This window comes from Lygodium microphyllum, chromosome 13 (genome assembly GCF_053477565.2).
Source record: "Lygodium microphyllum isolate KBCC chromosome 13, Lygodium_microphyllum_v1.1.10, whole genome shotgun sequence".
NCBI classification, from domain to species: Eukaryota; Viridiplantae; Streptophyta; class Polypodiopsida; order Schizaeales; family Lygodiaceae; genus Lygodium; species Lygodium microphyllum.
The window spans coordinates 98,900,339-98,914,198 of NC_141147.1; the positions used below are offsets into that span (position 1 = coordinate 98,900,339).

General features: G+C 41.1%; 1 protein-coding gene across 4 annotated transcripts in view; it reads left to right on the forward strand.

The window, feature by feature from the left end:
* The first annotated feature begins 7,843 nt into the window (after positions 1–7,843).
* ARP9 (actin-related protein 9) overlaps positions 7,844–13,860 on the forward strand; it is a 173,663-nt gene continuing 167,646 nt past the window's right edge. For 3 of the 4 annotated variants that reach the window (XM_087691493.1, XM_087691495.1, XM_087691496.1), the window contains exons 1-3: positions 7,844–8,310; positions 13,453–13,525; positions 13,718–13,842. In XM_087691493.1, coding sequence (XP_087547619.1) covers positions 13,468–13,525; positions 13,718–13,842 — 183 coding nt within the window. In that variant the 5' untranslated portion in view covers positions 7,844–8,310; positions 13,453–13,467. Of the gene's footprint in view, positions 8,311–8,387; positions 8,935–13,452; positions 13,526–13,717; positions 13,843–13,860 lie in introns of those variants that run through there. The other variant, XM_087691494.1, reaches the window with a different exon arrangement.

The following is a 13,860-nucleotide window of genomic DNA, read 5'->3' on the forward strand; positions in this document are numbered from 1 at the left end:
GCTGATCCCATTGTATTTGTTTTCTACTTGATGGCTTACAACCACCTAGCACCTTGTAATCTAGTTATTATGTACATTTTTTTGTAAATTAATACAAATATCCATTATGGGAAAAAAAGAGAGTGAGAGCATGAGATCTTCTTGTCATAGATTCATCTCCTGCCCAAATGTTGGACAACATGGCCAAGAAGATCTAGTTCATGTTGTTCGACATTTGGAGTATTGTGGTGGGACCTTTCCTCGTCTGTTAGATTGGATCTTCGGCAAGGCCAAATATCCTACTCTAACACAATTGCATATGAAAATATTGTTTCATTTTCTTAGATTTTGGGACTGTTGGCACAATTGGGTTACTCGGAATGATTTCATCTTTGATTTTGCTCAAGGGTTCAAAGTCATCTTGCTAGATTGAAAGGTCTTCTTCATTGGCAATAGCTGGATCTTTTTCAGCACGCTAGTCTTCTCCCTAAGGAGGATTTAATCCCTTGGTATACGGTAGTCTCTTCTACTTTTCATGTGATTACTAATATAATTGCTGAAGCCAGCCTTCCTTCTTGGAGAGGGTGGTAAAACCTGATCAAGCACTTAATTACATCAATTACAAAATAAACATAAACTGAAATGCACACATTACCGTGGTAATCTTGGACATTGGACACCTTGTTGGCCCCAAAATTGGCGCCCCTTGTGACATTTCTTTAATTTATATTGCTTTTGGATGGAGTACAACAGCGGAAATTCCTTTGTGGGTCCCAAGGTGGCTGCTAAATCCTAATTTCTGTTGCAAATTAGGGTTTATAGCAGAAATTTGTTTGCTGTCCACCAAATTTGGCTGAACACACCATCAATTGGCTAAGAAATGTTGAGATATTCAGAGAATGAGCTAGAGAAGGTGAGAGAATGCTGAGGAGAGAGAGAAATCATGGTTTATTTGGGAGAAAACCCTCCAATCTGCTTGCTGCCTGCTCCATCCTGCATTAAATGCAGTTGTCTGCTGCCAGACACCTTCAGAATGCTGTTGCCAGCATTTAGCTGCAGTCGCCAGCCCTTGGGAGTCACCAAACTGCTGTTGCTTGATCCCCAATGGTCCTTGGCTGCTATTGCCTGCAGCAGATGGCTGAATTCTGCACAAACAATTGACCAGCAGCTCCTCCCCCCCCGAAACTAAATGCACTGAATGAGTCTCTCCTAGCCCCAAACAGATTTCTCTAACATTGCATGGGCATTTTTGCCAAGTGATAGCCTTCTAATTCTATTTACCATCAAATTTCAGCTAGTTAATCGATTTTCAGAATTAATTAATTTTGAAAATTAATTTTAGTCCTTTTGACCTTGCCCAAAAATAAAAATGCCCATCCACAATTTAATTGGTTAGGCCATTTGCAACCTCAAGTGCCTTCATTGACAGTTAACATTAATTAATTAATTAATTAATACCTAGTCCCTAGTGTCACCATTGACACTTAATGGCCAAATAATAGTCCTAGAGTCAAACTGACACCAGTTGACATCCAAAACCCACGACTCAACTTTTGCCTTTGACACCCATTGTCTCCTTGGGGTCCCTAGCTTGTTACCATGAAATGATTGCCATGTGCATCACATGCGCCTTGCAACCTTGCACATTTGATAATTAAATTAATCAAATCTTACTAGCAAGATTAAAACATTTGAAAAATTTCACGTTCTCGTGGCAATTGCCCATTGAGAGAGAGAGAGAGAGAGAGAGAGAGAGAGAGAGAGAGAGAGAGAGAGGTATTTACATTTTACAAAAAAAACAGGGGTATTTACATGAGACAATTGCCCATGAGACAATTTGGAGTATATCAATGCCTAGTGTCATCTCATAAGTAATGTAAAGATAACAGTAAAATAAGTAGCTTGTGAAACAATGTTTAAAATAAGTGCACAATGAGACAATGCTAGAGTATAAGCATGCCTAGTGTCATCTCATCAGTAGAATAAAAAAAGAAGTCCTAATTTGACACTACTATTTATGGAATTGTAGTGCAAACTACAGGCTATAGCTGATCTTAAGACTTGTGCATGAAGTCAACTATAATGCTGTTCTTGATTGCTCGATTAATGTGCTTGGTGGTGAATCTTTGGTGTCTAGTAATGATGGCTCTAATCAAATTGTGATATAGCCTCCTTGGTTGCAGTCTTGATTATGGGGTCATTATGCTTGGTGAAGTGGAAGGGCTCTATCCAATGTGACTCAGCAGCATGGAATGGGGGATGTCTCGTGGAGTGGCTCTATCTCTACTAGACTAGTAGTGTTTTTAGGATCTTATTAAAAAAAGTCTATCACTATTCTTTGTCTGAATCCCTGTGGGTGAGTTGACCTTTTGTCTCATAACAGTGCTATGCAGTGCCTCTGGAGCTCCAAGAGGAAGAAACCTAGGCATCTTTGGCTCTCATACTCTTCTAACATGGCGAAGAGGTCCAAAACCATCACGAAAAAGATAGCAATATGATCCCCATATGTCATAGTATAATGTACATCTACATATATAGTGCTCCTCCATCTTAGGAGCTCAATCACAAAGTTGGTAAATCCTATCCTCTGTTGGGATATCTACCTATCTTTCTATCTCCATTTGTAGTGTCATGAGGATATCTGGCTTTCGCCCAGGCGACCCGGGTTCAAATCCCGGCAATGGAACCATGAAACCAACTTTCCTCCTCGGATAGGGTGGTAAATCCCTGGTTACAACTTAATTACAGCAGCAAACAATAAATGCAAATCTGAAAATACAAATTTACCTATTGATATTGTATTTATTGTTTGCTGCTGTAATTAAGTTGTAACCAGGGATTTACCACCCTATTCGAGGAAGGTTGGTTTCATGGTTCCATTGAACACCATATCCAAGTGTTTTCTATACTCTGCCTCGTTCCGGTGAGGAAGAAAATAAAGGCTAATAATATGGCACGATTGTCTTTGCAGCACATCTTTAAGTATCCTGGTATGCCAGAGTTGATCATTAGTGATCGAGACTCCCAGATGACCAGTTTATCTTGGAAGGGCTTGTTTGAGAATATGGGTACCACGCTAAAATTCTCATCATCCTTTCATCCGTAGTTAGATGTTCAATCTGAGGAAGCAAATTCCATAGTGTTAGAATTTTTGAGGTGCTATGTTTCAAACCACAAGACACAGTGGGAGCAATATTTGCCCTTGGTTGAGTTTGCTTACAACAACACAGTGCATAGTTTTACGGGCAAAACTCCATTTGAGGTGATTGAGGGTGGCAAGAAGGTACTGCCTATTCTGCAAACTAAGGATAAGATCTTTGAGGCTGATCGTTATGTGGAAAACTTGGATGTAGCCTATGCAAAGATAAAATATGCACTTCAGAGATCGCAAGAAAAGCAAAAGAGGGCAGCTGATCGCAGAGGGTGATTATATATTGTTGCGTTTTGAAAAGGCAAGGCTGAAAAAGATGAAAGGAAGAGAAATATTGTATCTAAAGTTGAGTATGAGATACTATGGGCCCTTCCAGGTGTTGGAGAAGATCAACAATGTGGCATATTGGCTGAAATTGCCTCCACATTGGCGGATACATAATGCCTTTCATGTCAGTTTGTTGAGGCCTTTTCATGATGATGTGCCAGAGGATATGTCTGCTGAAATTCAGCCTCAGGTTGAGGAGCTAGATGAGATTTTGGTTCGTGAGCAGATTTTGGCACATAAGGAAAGAAATATCAAAGGTAAAGTTTCCAGGAGATACTTGGTGAAATTTCAGAATTATTTACCAATGGATGCCAAATGGATGGAAGAGGATGACTTGGCAGACCATTCTCAGTTGTTATAGCTTTGCCTAGATGCCTTTCAGTTAGAGTTGACTTTAGTTCGGGCTCCGTCAAGTTCAGCAGAGTAAGGGTCCGGAGTATTGCTTGATACTCAAAGGAGAGGTAGCACTTTCCCTCCTCTAGTTATGGACAACTCTCGTATGTAGTGGATCTCGGATGTATTCAGTATGCATCCAAGGTACTGTGATGACAGTATGTTTGCCATGAGATCACTACTTAGTGTACTAATCACTGTGAGATGTATGCAGATGAGTATGAGTTTCACCCGGGCACTGGAACTATACTTTTGCATTAGCTTATGATCAATTTAGCATGAATTTTACCTCAATTTTGAGACAAAAATTCTGATAAGTTTTAGCTCAGTTTTTGATCAGCTTGAGAACCATTTATGGTCACTTTTGGGATCAGTTGTGCATCAGTTTTTGCACTAATTGCTGGTCAGTTTTTGACACATCTAAGTTCTCCTGAATTGATTTGTAGGCTTTCGAGTGGCAGGGAAAAGTGATTCAGAAAGGGCATATCACTAGACATCTGGGTTATCCCTTCGGTGTGGATGTGGCACCAAAGCATTTACTGCAGTGGACCTTTAGATAAGCCAAATACCAAGTTTCTCTATTGGAGATCTCAAGCATGGCCCATCCATGTGCATCTCAAAGTGGCGGAGACAATTATGATTCCTACACTTCTTGCCTTTGTCTTGGTCTAAGTGTAATTTGCAGAAAATTGCATGAGCTATTCATTTTATGCTTTGGAAAAAAGATACAATCCAAGATGGTATTACTTGGATCTCTTGGGGCAATGCTTGTACACTGAAAGTCATGGAGGTAATGCTATTTTGGATGTAGAGAGTCATATGGTTGCCCTACATTGGCCATTTTTTCAAGCCCTATGTGCTCTTTGTCAGTGTTGGGTTTTGGTTGCTCATTTTTTCCTTGAAGAGCGGGGTCTGCTCCATGGAAACACTATACTTCAGGCCTCCTGGTGAAGCATGCTTAACATTGATCAGCCAAATTTTCTTCCATGCTCAATTTTGTTGACCCATTTGGTTTGTTCTTGGAAACTTGTGCTTTGAAAGGAGGTTTGGCATTTGCATGAGGATTGGTTGCATGCCATTCTTGCCAAGATGAGCTGTTCGTTGTGTCTAGGCTCCTTTGTTGGGGAACGAAAATAGGATGATCATCCTAGATATGATTGGATGGCTTGTTTGAGATTGGTCGCTATTGTTGATGCCACATTTTCTTCATGATGTTTTCTCATGCCATTCCACACTGTTCGCCAGCTTTTTTGAATCTTGTGGCTATCGTGGCTTTTGGGATATGCTTGGTTTGCATTTGTAGAATTGGCAGCCTTTTCCTAGCTGTGCTATTGATTATCCCTGGTAGGACTCGTGCCTTGCAGGCCAGTTGCAGGCTAGAAGCTCTCTCCAGTTGCATTTGGAGAGAGCGTCTGTCAATCAGATTTATCATGTACTTGTTAACCATGTTTATCATGTACTTGTTAAGAATTTGAAGAGAACTACTATCGACCAGATTTATCATGTACTTGTTAAGGATCATGATTGGCTACCGGATAAGGCTAATTCAATATGGGGCCTCCACCATCTGTCTTGGTGAAAGCAGGCTATAATGGAAGGTTGGATAAATAAAACTCCATTCAAATACAAGGTTTTTCTTTGGTGGAGAGAGAAAGAAAGAAAGAGAGATAAATATAATGCCTCTAAAAGGTCAATGTGGCCTATGAGACCAGAGCAATACATACAATGATAATGTGTTTTTCTTCTGGAATGAGAAAAGATGAAGAAACATGCCTATAAGATTGAAAAGTGAAATAGTGTCCTATAAAAAGAAAACATGTTGATGATCTAAAAGTAAAAGTAGAAAAAGGAAACTCTCCATCAATGAGATGCCCGTTCTCTAAGGAGATGTATCTCTGCATGATTGAGGCGTCTTGGCATCTGTCTCTTGTGGCACTCAATGATGGCTCTAATTTGTTTGTGGTGTGGATATCTAGGCCTTTGTCTCGGGTGGATGTGGGTGCCTAGATGAGCTGAGTGCCATTGCTCTATCCAAAGGGACACCTACAAAAGATGAGGTCCAACGATGATGTACTCCTATAGGTTGTGTGGCAGTAGTAGTGGTATGTGCCATACTTGGTCGTGTAGTAGTGAAAAAGTCAATGACCGCTCTTTGTCTATGTGAGCCGAGTTGTGGGAGCCTCCTCCTCTGTAGAATAGCTGCTTTGTACGTCTAGAGCTCCAAGAGGAATAAACCCAAGCATTTTTGATCCTCAAATTGCATGATTTGTCTCAAGGGTCCAAAATCCTCTCAAAACGGATAGTGGTATTTGCCCCCTATATCATAATATACTGTGCGTTAGTAGATGCAGTGTTCCTGTGTCTTTGGCTCTTTGTCACATAGTAGGCATATGTGTTTCTCTATCTGTATGTCCTCCTATGTACCCATCTCAATCCTCAAATGGTGGGATGAGGTGGGGACTTGACCAATAATTGTGCACAATCCATGAGGCAGTTGTGTATCCATGTAACTGGGTCTAGTGATGAAACCATCCTCAGATACTTGAAGGAAGTGGGTCTGGTAGTGTGCCATCCTTGTGCCATGGGGGGAGGGGGGTTGGATCCAAGTCTTCTCTGTATTTAATCTTAGTATGTTTGCTCTAATCACATGGTTTAGCTTCAAGTGTAGAGCAATCCAAACTATAGTCAAAGGGTGGTGGTAGTTTGTCAAGTTGCAACCCATGTAAACTCACCTATGTACTCATTTGAGCATACCAACAATATCTGTCACCATTTGCTGTTGCTAGGTGTCTAGAAGAGGCCAAGGCTAGCCATGGGTATCTACCTTGGGGAGGCTCTCGTACCTTATGTATGAAAGTCATTGCCTCGACCAAGGCCTCAACTACCATGGGTGATTCTCCTAGCTCACCTCTGACAATCTCATGTGGTGTTAAGCTTTTCGCTTGTATCATATGTGAGATCATCATGACTAGTGGTCTTTCCATATGCTCCCCCACCCGTCATAGTATTTCTTCTTTGGTCCATCTTGGTCTTCCAAAGGTTGTCTCCTCATGTGGAAGAGACTTGGACCCCAAATAGCTGTCCCATATAGAAGTGTGGGTGTAACCAGGGTGTCAAAAAGCCACAGTTTGGTGGGCGGTTCATGAAACTATATGTGAGCACATTGCCTCTTCAATGCACCTAAGGATGCATGTGCTTTTGCAAACGAGCCTTTGATGCGTCTCTCCAAGAGAATTGTGGTTCCTTCAATGTGACCCCAAATAAATATATTGCCTAACCATCTCTACTGGCTCTCCGTTGAAAGTAAACAGGTGCTCAGCTCTTGTGACCCAAGCGGCTGAAGTGTTAAATACCATAACTTAGTCTTCCCAAGGTTCACCTTAAGGTCTATCTTTGCAAAAAGTTGATAATGCATCCAAGTGTCTATTTAGTCCCTTAGGTGAGTAAGATAAAAGTACAATATTGTGTGCATAAAGCAGTAATGTTATCAGCACTCCAACTAGGCTGGCTTTGGTCCCACCAGTTCTGTCCACATATTCTGAAATTTCATCTATGTACAGCCCAAATAGTGTCGATGAAAGTGGGCAGCCTTGCTTCACTCGTATGGTGCTATTGACTGTACTTGAGATGCCCTTAGGTGATTATCACTGTTTCATATAAGGCATAGATACTCCAATGTATCTCTATGGGCACATCAACGTCTTGTATTCTTCTCATGAGCTTGTTGGGTTTGACTGACCCCGCCTATGCTCACAAAGGAGTGTCGGTGATTCGTAGTAGGACATTGGGGCACTTTTTACTCTTCATAAGAGAGGGTTTCCCCCCCCCCCCCCCCCCCCCCCCCCCCCCCCAGCCATACAATTTTCTATTTGTGTGTTTATGCTACACAATTAGGTTACTTACCACACTTTACACACTTTCGGGTGTGAATGCACGTTAAGGCACTTACACAACCCTATGGTCGAAGGCTTGTACTTTGTACTTTCACTTACACACTAGGAATTGAGTCGTGTGTCCAACTATACTATCTACACTCTGTGTTGAACTAATAGCTGCCATCTCCATCTTCAACATTCGGTATGAGAGCTCCAAGGTTTGACAAGCTCCTTGTCAGCCCAGCTTGAGGTTTGTCAAGCTCTCCACCAGCTGGAGCATTAGCCGCCAGCTGCCCCTGACCAGTGCTGCCTGTACAGCAGCGTCTTAGTTGCCTTCTGCCTGTCCTACAGTCGCCTGCAGGTAGCACAGCGTGTCACCCCCGCCTGCTGCCTCTCTATCTCAGCAGCCGCCGTTGCCACCTTGCCCTGTGGCTGCCATTCTGTGCAGTAGACGTCCTATTCGCTAGCAGCTGCCGCCTGCAACATCGACTATACAGCCAGGCTGCCGCCTCCCAGCCTGGGCAGTCTTGTCTGTACTCCCGACAATCACAGCTCAAGTTCGGCTTGTTGTCTCAGAGGTGACAGGTATATTTCATCATTTTATTCGGGAAATCAGAGCTACCGCAAGGACCCTTTTGCAGGAAAGGTGCATTTCTACTCTAGAAAGTGCTTTTGGGCACACATTGCAGAAATTTCTTGGAATTTGGTTTAGAAAATTTGGGGCTTTTGCATGTTTGGCAGACATTGACACATGTACTGAAGATTCAGTCTGAAATTGACTGAAATTTTAAACTGTGGACAGCTAAATTTTGGGGTTTTTGCAGCAGTGTTTGTGCATTGGACAGCGTGCTACTTGCTGAAATCTGTGGAAATTTCAGCCCATTGGATAGTAGTGGTCAAGTGTGATAGTTGTTGATTACAACTTGGTGTTTATTGTAATTTCTAGAAATTTGCAGATTTCTAAGTTAATCCAGCTTTGGTTATTGCTCTTGTGCCTTTTGGAAGAATGACATTTATCATGGCCAATCAAGGACAGAGTGATGTATTCACTTATGTATCTAAAGAGGATAGATTGGATGGCAATAACTATTCTCTGTGGTCCTTAATGATGAAGAATGTGCTCGTTGCTAAAAATCTTTTGGAGTATGTTAGTGGTGAAGAAGTCTTGTCTTGGAGTTGTGGCTCCTGCAACTCCTTGAGGAGGACGTGGTTAGTCACCAACCCTAGCTCAGCCACTTTCCCAAAGAACAGTTGCATAGAAGGCTTGGGACACTTGGGATGCCCAAGCATTGTCACTTATTGCATTGGCAGTTTAGTGATCCATAATCCTGCATATATGATTTGCTACTTCTTTAAGAGTAGCATGGCTTAAACTTGAGCAAATATTTGTTGGAAAAAATGAGACACATATTTTTTTCTTAAAAAAGGAGCTTGAAAATGTGAAGATGGATGAATGTGATGCTATGCAAGGTTATCTTAACAAAATTGAGGACTTGCATGAGCAGTTGATGAATGTAGATGAGTATTATTTTGATGCACAGATGATCTCTATCACTTTGAATTTCTTGCCACCTTATTTGGCCTTTCACATGGCATTGAATCTAATTACTTTGATAGGTACCTTGCTAAATATGGGATTAGAAGATAATTAACTTGGAGCTATACACCACAACAAACTGGTGTAGCAGAAAGGAAAAATAGGTTACTGATGGAATCGGCAAGAGCTATGGTGAATGAGAAGAGTTTACCAAATGGTTATTAGGCTAAAGCAGTAGTGACTGCTATCTATGTGTTGAATAGAACCCCTACAGTAGGGATTCATGATGTAACTCCATATGAGAAGTTATATGGTCATAAGCCAGACATTTCACACTTGAAGGTATTTGGTAGCATTGCATATGTGTATGTTCCTGATGAAAAGAGGAAGAAATTAGATCCTAAAGCTGTCAAGAGTGTGTTCATTGGTTATGCACAAGACCGGAAAGCTTACAAGTGTTATGTACCGTCTAAACTTGCATGCCCAACATTCTGTCCAACACCCTAGCCATGAGCATCTATTGTTGTTGCAGACTGTCGAGCTAGCTGTACGGGAGCTCGTGGCTCCTCCTGAAATATAACCAGGAAGGGCTGAAGTAAAAAATGAATTTTTGCAGCCCCTTCCTGTTGTACCTTGCAAACTGAAATAAACACTCAAAAGAATGCTTCAATACCTTTGAAGGAATGCCTTGAGGATGCCCAAATGGGCCGAGTAGATGCTCAGGAAGTCGAAGGAGTCGGATATGGCTGCCAAGAGTGAGGACCAATGATGTAGGGATTCAAATGAATATTGAAGAAGTCACGGACCAAGCTTGAATACTCAAGAAACCATGATCTAATACCAGTTGAAAGGTGAGAAGGATTGAAGCTTGCACTGGAGAGCTATGGCGGGAGAGCAAGAGCAAGAGAGAGAGAGACTCACAATGTGGGAACTCCAACAGTCAATGTGTGACCGGCCTTCCCTTTATTCATCTGTCACTTAAAGAATAAAGAAAAAAGTGACGATTTTTGGCTTTTATTGCACTTGTGGAAAATCAATCTCACTGTTGGATTAAGACAACGTTTGGACTGAGGGGGAGAATACACGTGTTCTTTGCTGAATAATTTTTTGAAGCAAAAAGGCATTGCGCATTAGTATACTATTGCATATACTCCATATCAGAATGGAGTTGTAGAAAGAAAGAATTGGTCACTCATGGAGATGGCTAGATGTATGTTGAAAGCTAAAAATCTGCCACATGGTTTTTGGATGGAAGTAGTTATGCTTGCTTGTCATGCTTTGAACAGGTGCCCTGCCAAGGCATTGAAAAATGTCATGCCTTTTGAGGCTTGTAATAGCCGTAAACCTTCAGTTAGTCACTTTCGTACTTTTGAGTGTCTTGTATATGCTCATATTTCCAAAGTATTGAGAAAGAAGTTGGACATTAAGGTTGTCGAGTGTATATTTTTGGGGTACAACAATGAGAGCAAAGGGTATAGATTGTATGATCCTCTTTCCAAGAAAGTCTTTGTCAGTAGGGATGTGATTTTTGATAAAAAATCAGAATTACGTGATACAATGGAGTTTGTTATGGTAGCATATACACTTGATGATGAGGAGCTTGATTCTTTTGAGGATGTACAATGGAGTGAGCATTGGATGGCAGCAATGCAAGCTGAAATTGATTCTATCATGGAGAATCAGACATGGGATTCAGGTACACTGCCTGTCGGAAAGAAAGCCATTGGTACTAAATGGGTCTATAAGTTGAAAAGAAAAGCGGATGGATCCATTGATAAGTACAAAGCTAGGCTTGTGGCAAAAGGCTATGTGCAAAAGAAGCGCATTGATTATGAGGAGACATTTATTCCTACATCTCATATGACTACCATTAGGTGTATGGTTGCTTTGGCTGCCCATTATGGTTGGATTGTGCACTAGCTCGATATTAAAATTGCATATTTACATGGGGAACTTTAGGAAGAAGTGTATGTATAGTAGCCCATGGGTTTTGCAGTTGAAGGATCCGAACTCTTGGTATGCAAGCTGAAAAAGGCTTTGTATGGTTTAAAGCAAGCTCCACGAGCTTGGTATGCAAAAATTGATGCCATTTTACTTAGCCAAGGGCTCGTTAACAGATCATTAGAGTCTACTCTTTACGTATGCAAAGAGGGGGGATCCTTACTAGTCGTCTGTCTTTATGTGGATGATTTTCTCTCATAGGGACATATACTAATCAGATTTCAGCATTCAAGATAAAATTGCAGCAAACTTTTGAAATGTTAGATTTAGGGCCTTTGCATTACTATTTGGGCATTGAGTTTATTCATGATGCTAGAGGCATTGGATTGTCATAGTCTAGATATATTGGTAAACTCCTTGAGAGATTTGGCTTACAGGATTGCAAGCCAGTCAGCACACATAGAAATATGCCTCCTCTGATAGTATCTAGTCCATGTTTTAGACTTTTTAAACTATGGATGTGTAAAGTTGTGATGACAAAATGATTGATTCATCAAATATCAAAATTAACTTTTGCTTTTAAAATAAAATATCCAGGAAAGTTATGATAATTAGGAACATTGGTTGAGATGGAGACTGGACTCAAGCTATCTTTGCATGATAACAGTGATTTGTTTGATATCCATACATATGCTCTAGCAGTTGGACATCTTATTTATTTATGCAATACAAGGTCAGCTATTCAATTTGCAGTTTCAGCCCTCAGCAGATATATGCATAGCCCATGCATGTCACATTGGTAAGCAATGAAGCGTGCTTTTTGTTACTTGTAGGGTACTATGACTCTTGGATTACTTTATGCCAAGGGGAACCATTGCAACTACATGCTTACAGTGATTCAAATTGGGCCGGTGATTTTGATTCACGTCACTCTACGAGTGAAAACTGTTTCTTTCTTGGCTCATCTTGCATCTCTTAGCTTAGCAAGAAACAATCCATTGTTGCCACATCGCCTTGTGAAGTTGAATACAAGGCAGCTTTCACTACCATAGTTGAATGTGTATGGGTGAGCCGTTTGTTGGCTAATCTTGATGTATTTATCACGGAGCCTACTCCTTTGTTTATTGACAGTCAGAGTGCCATTGCAATGGCACGGAAACCTAGTATTTCATGCACACATGAAATACATATAGAGATCCACTATCACTTTGTCAAAGAGAGGCTATATGCAAGGGATATCAACCTTGTCTACTTTTCTACCAACAACAATGTGATAGACATATTCACCAAAGTTCTTCCTTGCGACAAATTTGAAGCATTTCACAATGCTTTAAATTTGATCTCCTTTGGTGAATGATCGTTGTATGCTAATCACTTTTCACTCTAGGGTGGTTTGTTGGGTTTGAGTCATGCCTACGCTCACAGAGGAGTGTCGGTGATCCGTAGTAGGATACTAGGGCACTTTTTACTCTCCTTAAGAAAAGTTTTCTCCCCCAGTCACATTATTCTCTATTTGTGTGTTTATGTTACACAATTCGGTCATTTACGACACTTTACACACTTTTGGGTGTGAATGCACCTTAAGGCACTCACACAACCCTAAGGTCTAAAGCTTGTACTTTGTACTCTCACTTACACACTAGGAATTGAATCGTGTGTGAGCTGAGTCTACGGTCTCACTCTCTGTATTGTCTACAGTGTTGAGCTAATAGCTGCCATCTCCATCTCCAACAGAGCCTAGCAGGGGACACTATCAAAAGCCTTGCGGAAGTCCACAGAAGAGTGGTAGATCTTTTTCTTGAAAGCCTTTCTTCTTTGATGATTGCCCTCAATGTAATGATATGGTCTAGAGTTGTATATCCCCTCCTGAAGCCAGCCAGGCCTTTTGATCTCAGGCCATGCATCTTGGCCCATTCACTCAAGGCTTGTTCCACAACAGGGCCATATATTTTGGCCAGCATGTGTCCAATCATCCAAGGTATTCTTCCTAGACAAGATTTGCTCTCTTGCCATGTTGCAGTTTCTTCTGCCCCCCTCTAGCCACTTTTCTTCCTTTGTACTTTGATTTTGATGTCTCAGATTTTATGCATCGCTTAGAGCCATCCTACATCTTGTAATCATGTAATCTTGTACTTTTTTTGTAATTGATACGATTACCTCTTATGGGGAGAGAGAGAGAGAGAGGGAGAGAGAGAGAAAGAGAGGGATGGATGGTGCAAATTAAGCAATATTTTAATTATGTGGCTCAGGACTATTACAAATCCATGGTGCCATCTCAAATGATTGTTGAAAGAGGATCAGATCTTGTCATCATTAATCCAGGTAAATTCTATTCTCAATTGCTGTAAGTCCATTTGTATGCTTTGAGTGAAGAAGCGAGTTTGTTAGCAAGTCTCAGACAGTTAATCAATCAGTCTTTGCAGTCATTTAGCTGATCACCTTCAAGAAATTGTTGTGAATTATTGGATAGTTTTGTTTTTTCAATTGTTTGCCTATCTCTATTTCTGTTACCAGGCTCAGCGAATCTTCGAATTGGGTTGGCATCAAGCCAAGCTCCTTCTGTTGTGCCACATGTTATTGCTTGGCAGAGAACTAATCAGCAAACTGATGCAGGGAAGGGTGCTGCTGGTGAGGAAAAGGTTGAATCCAGTGCTTGC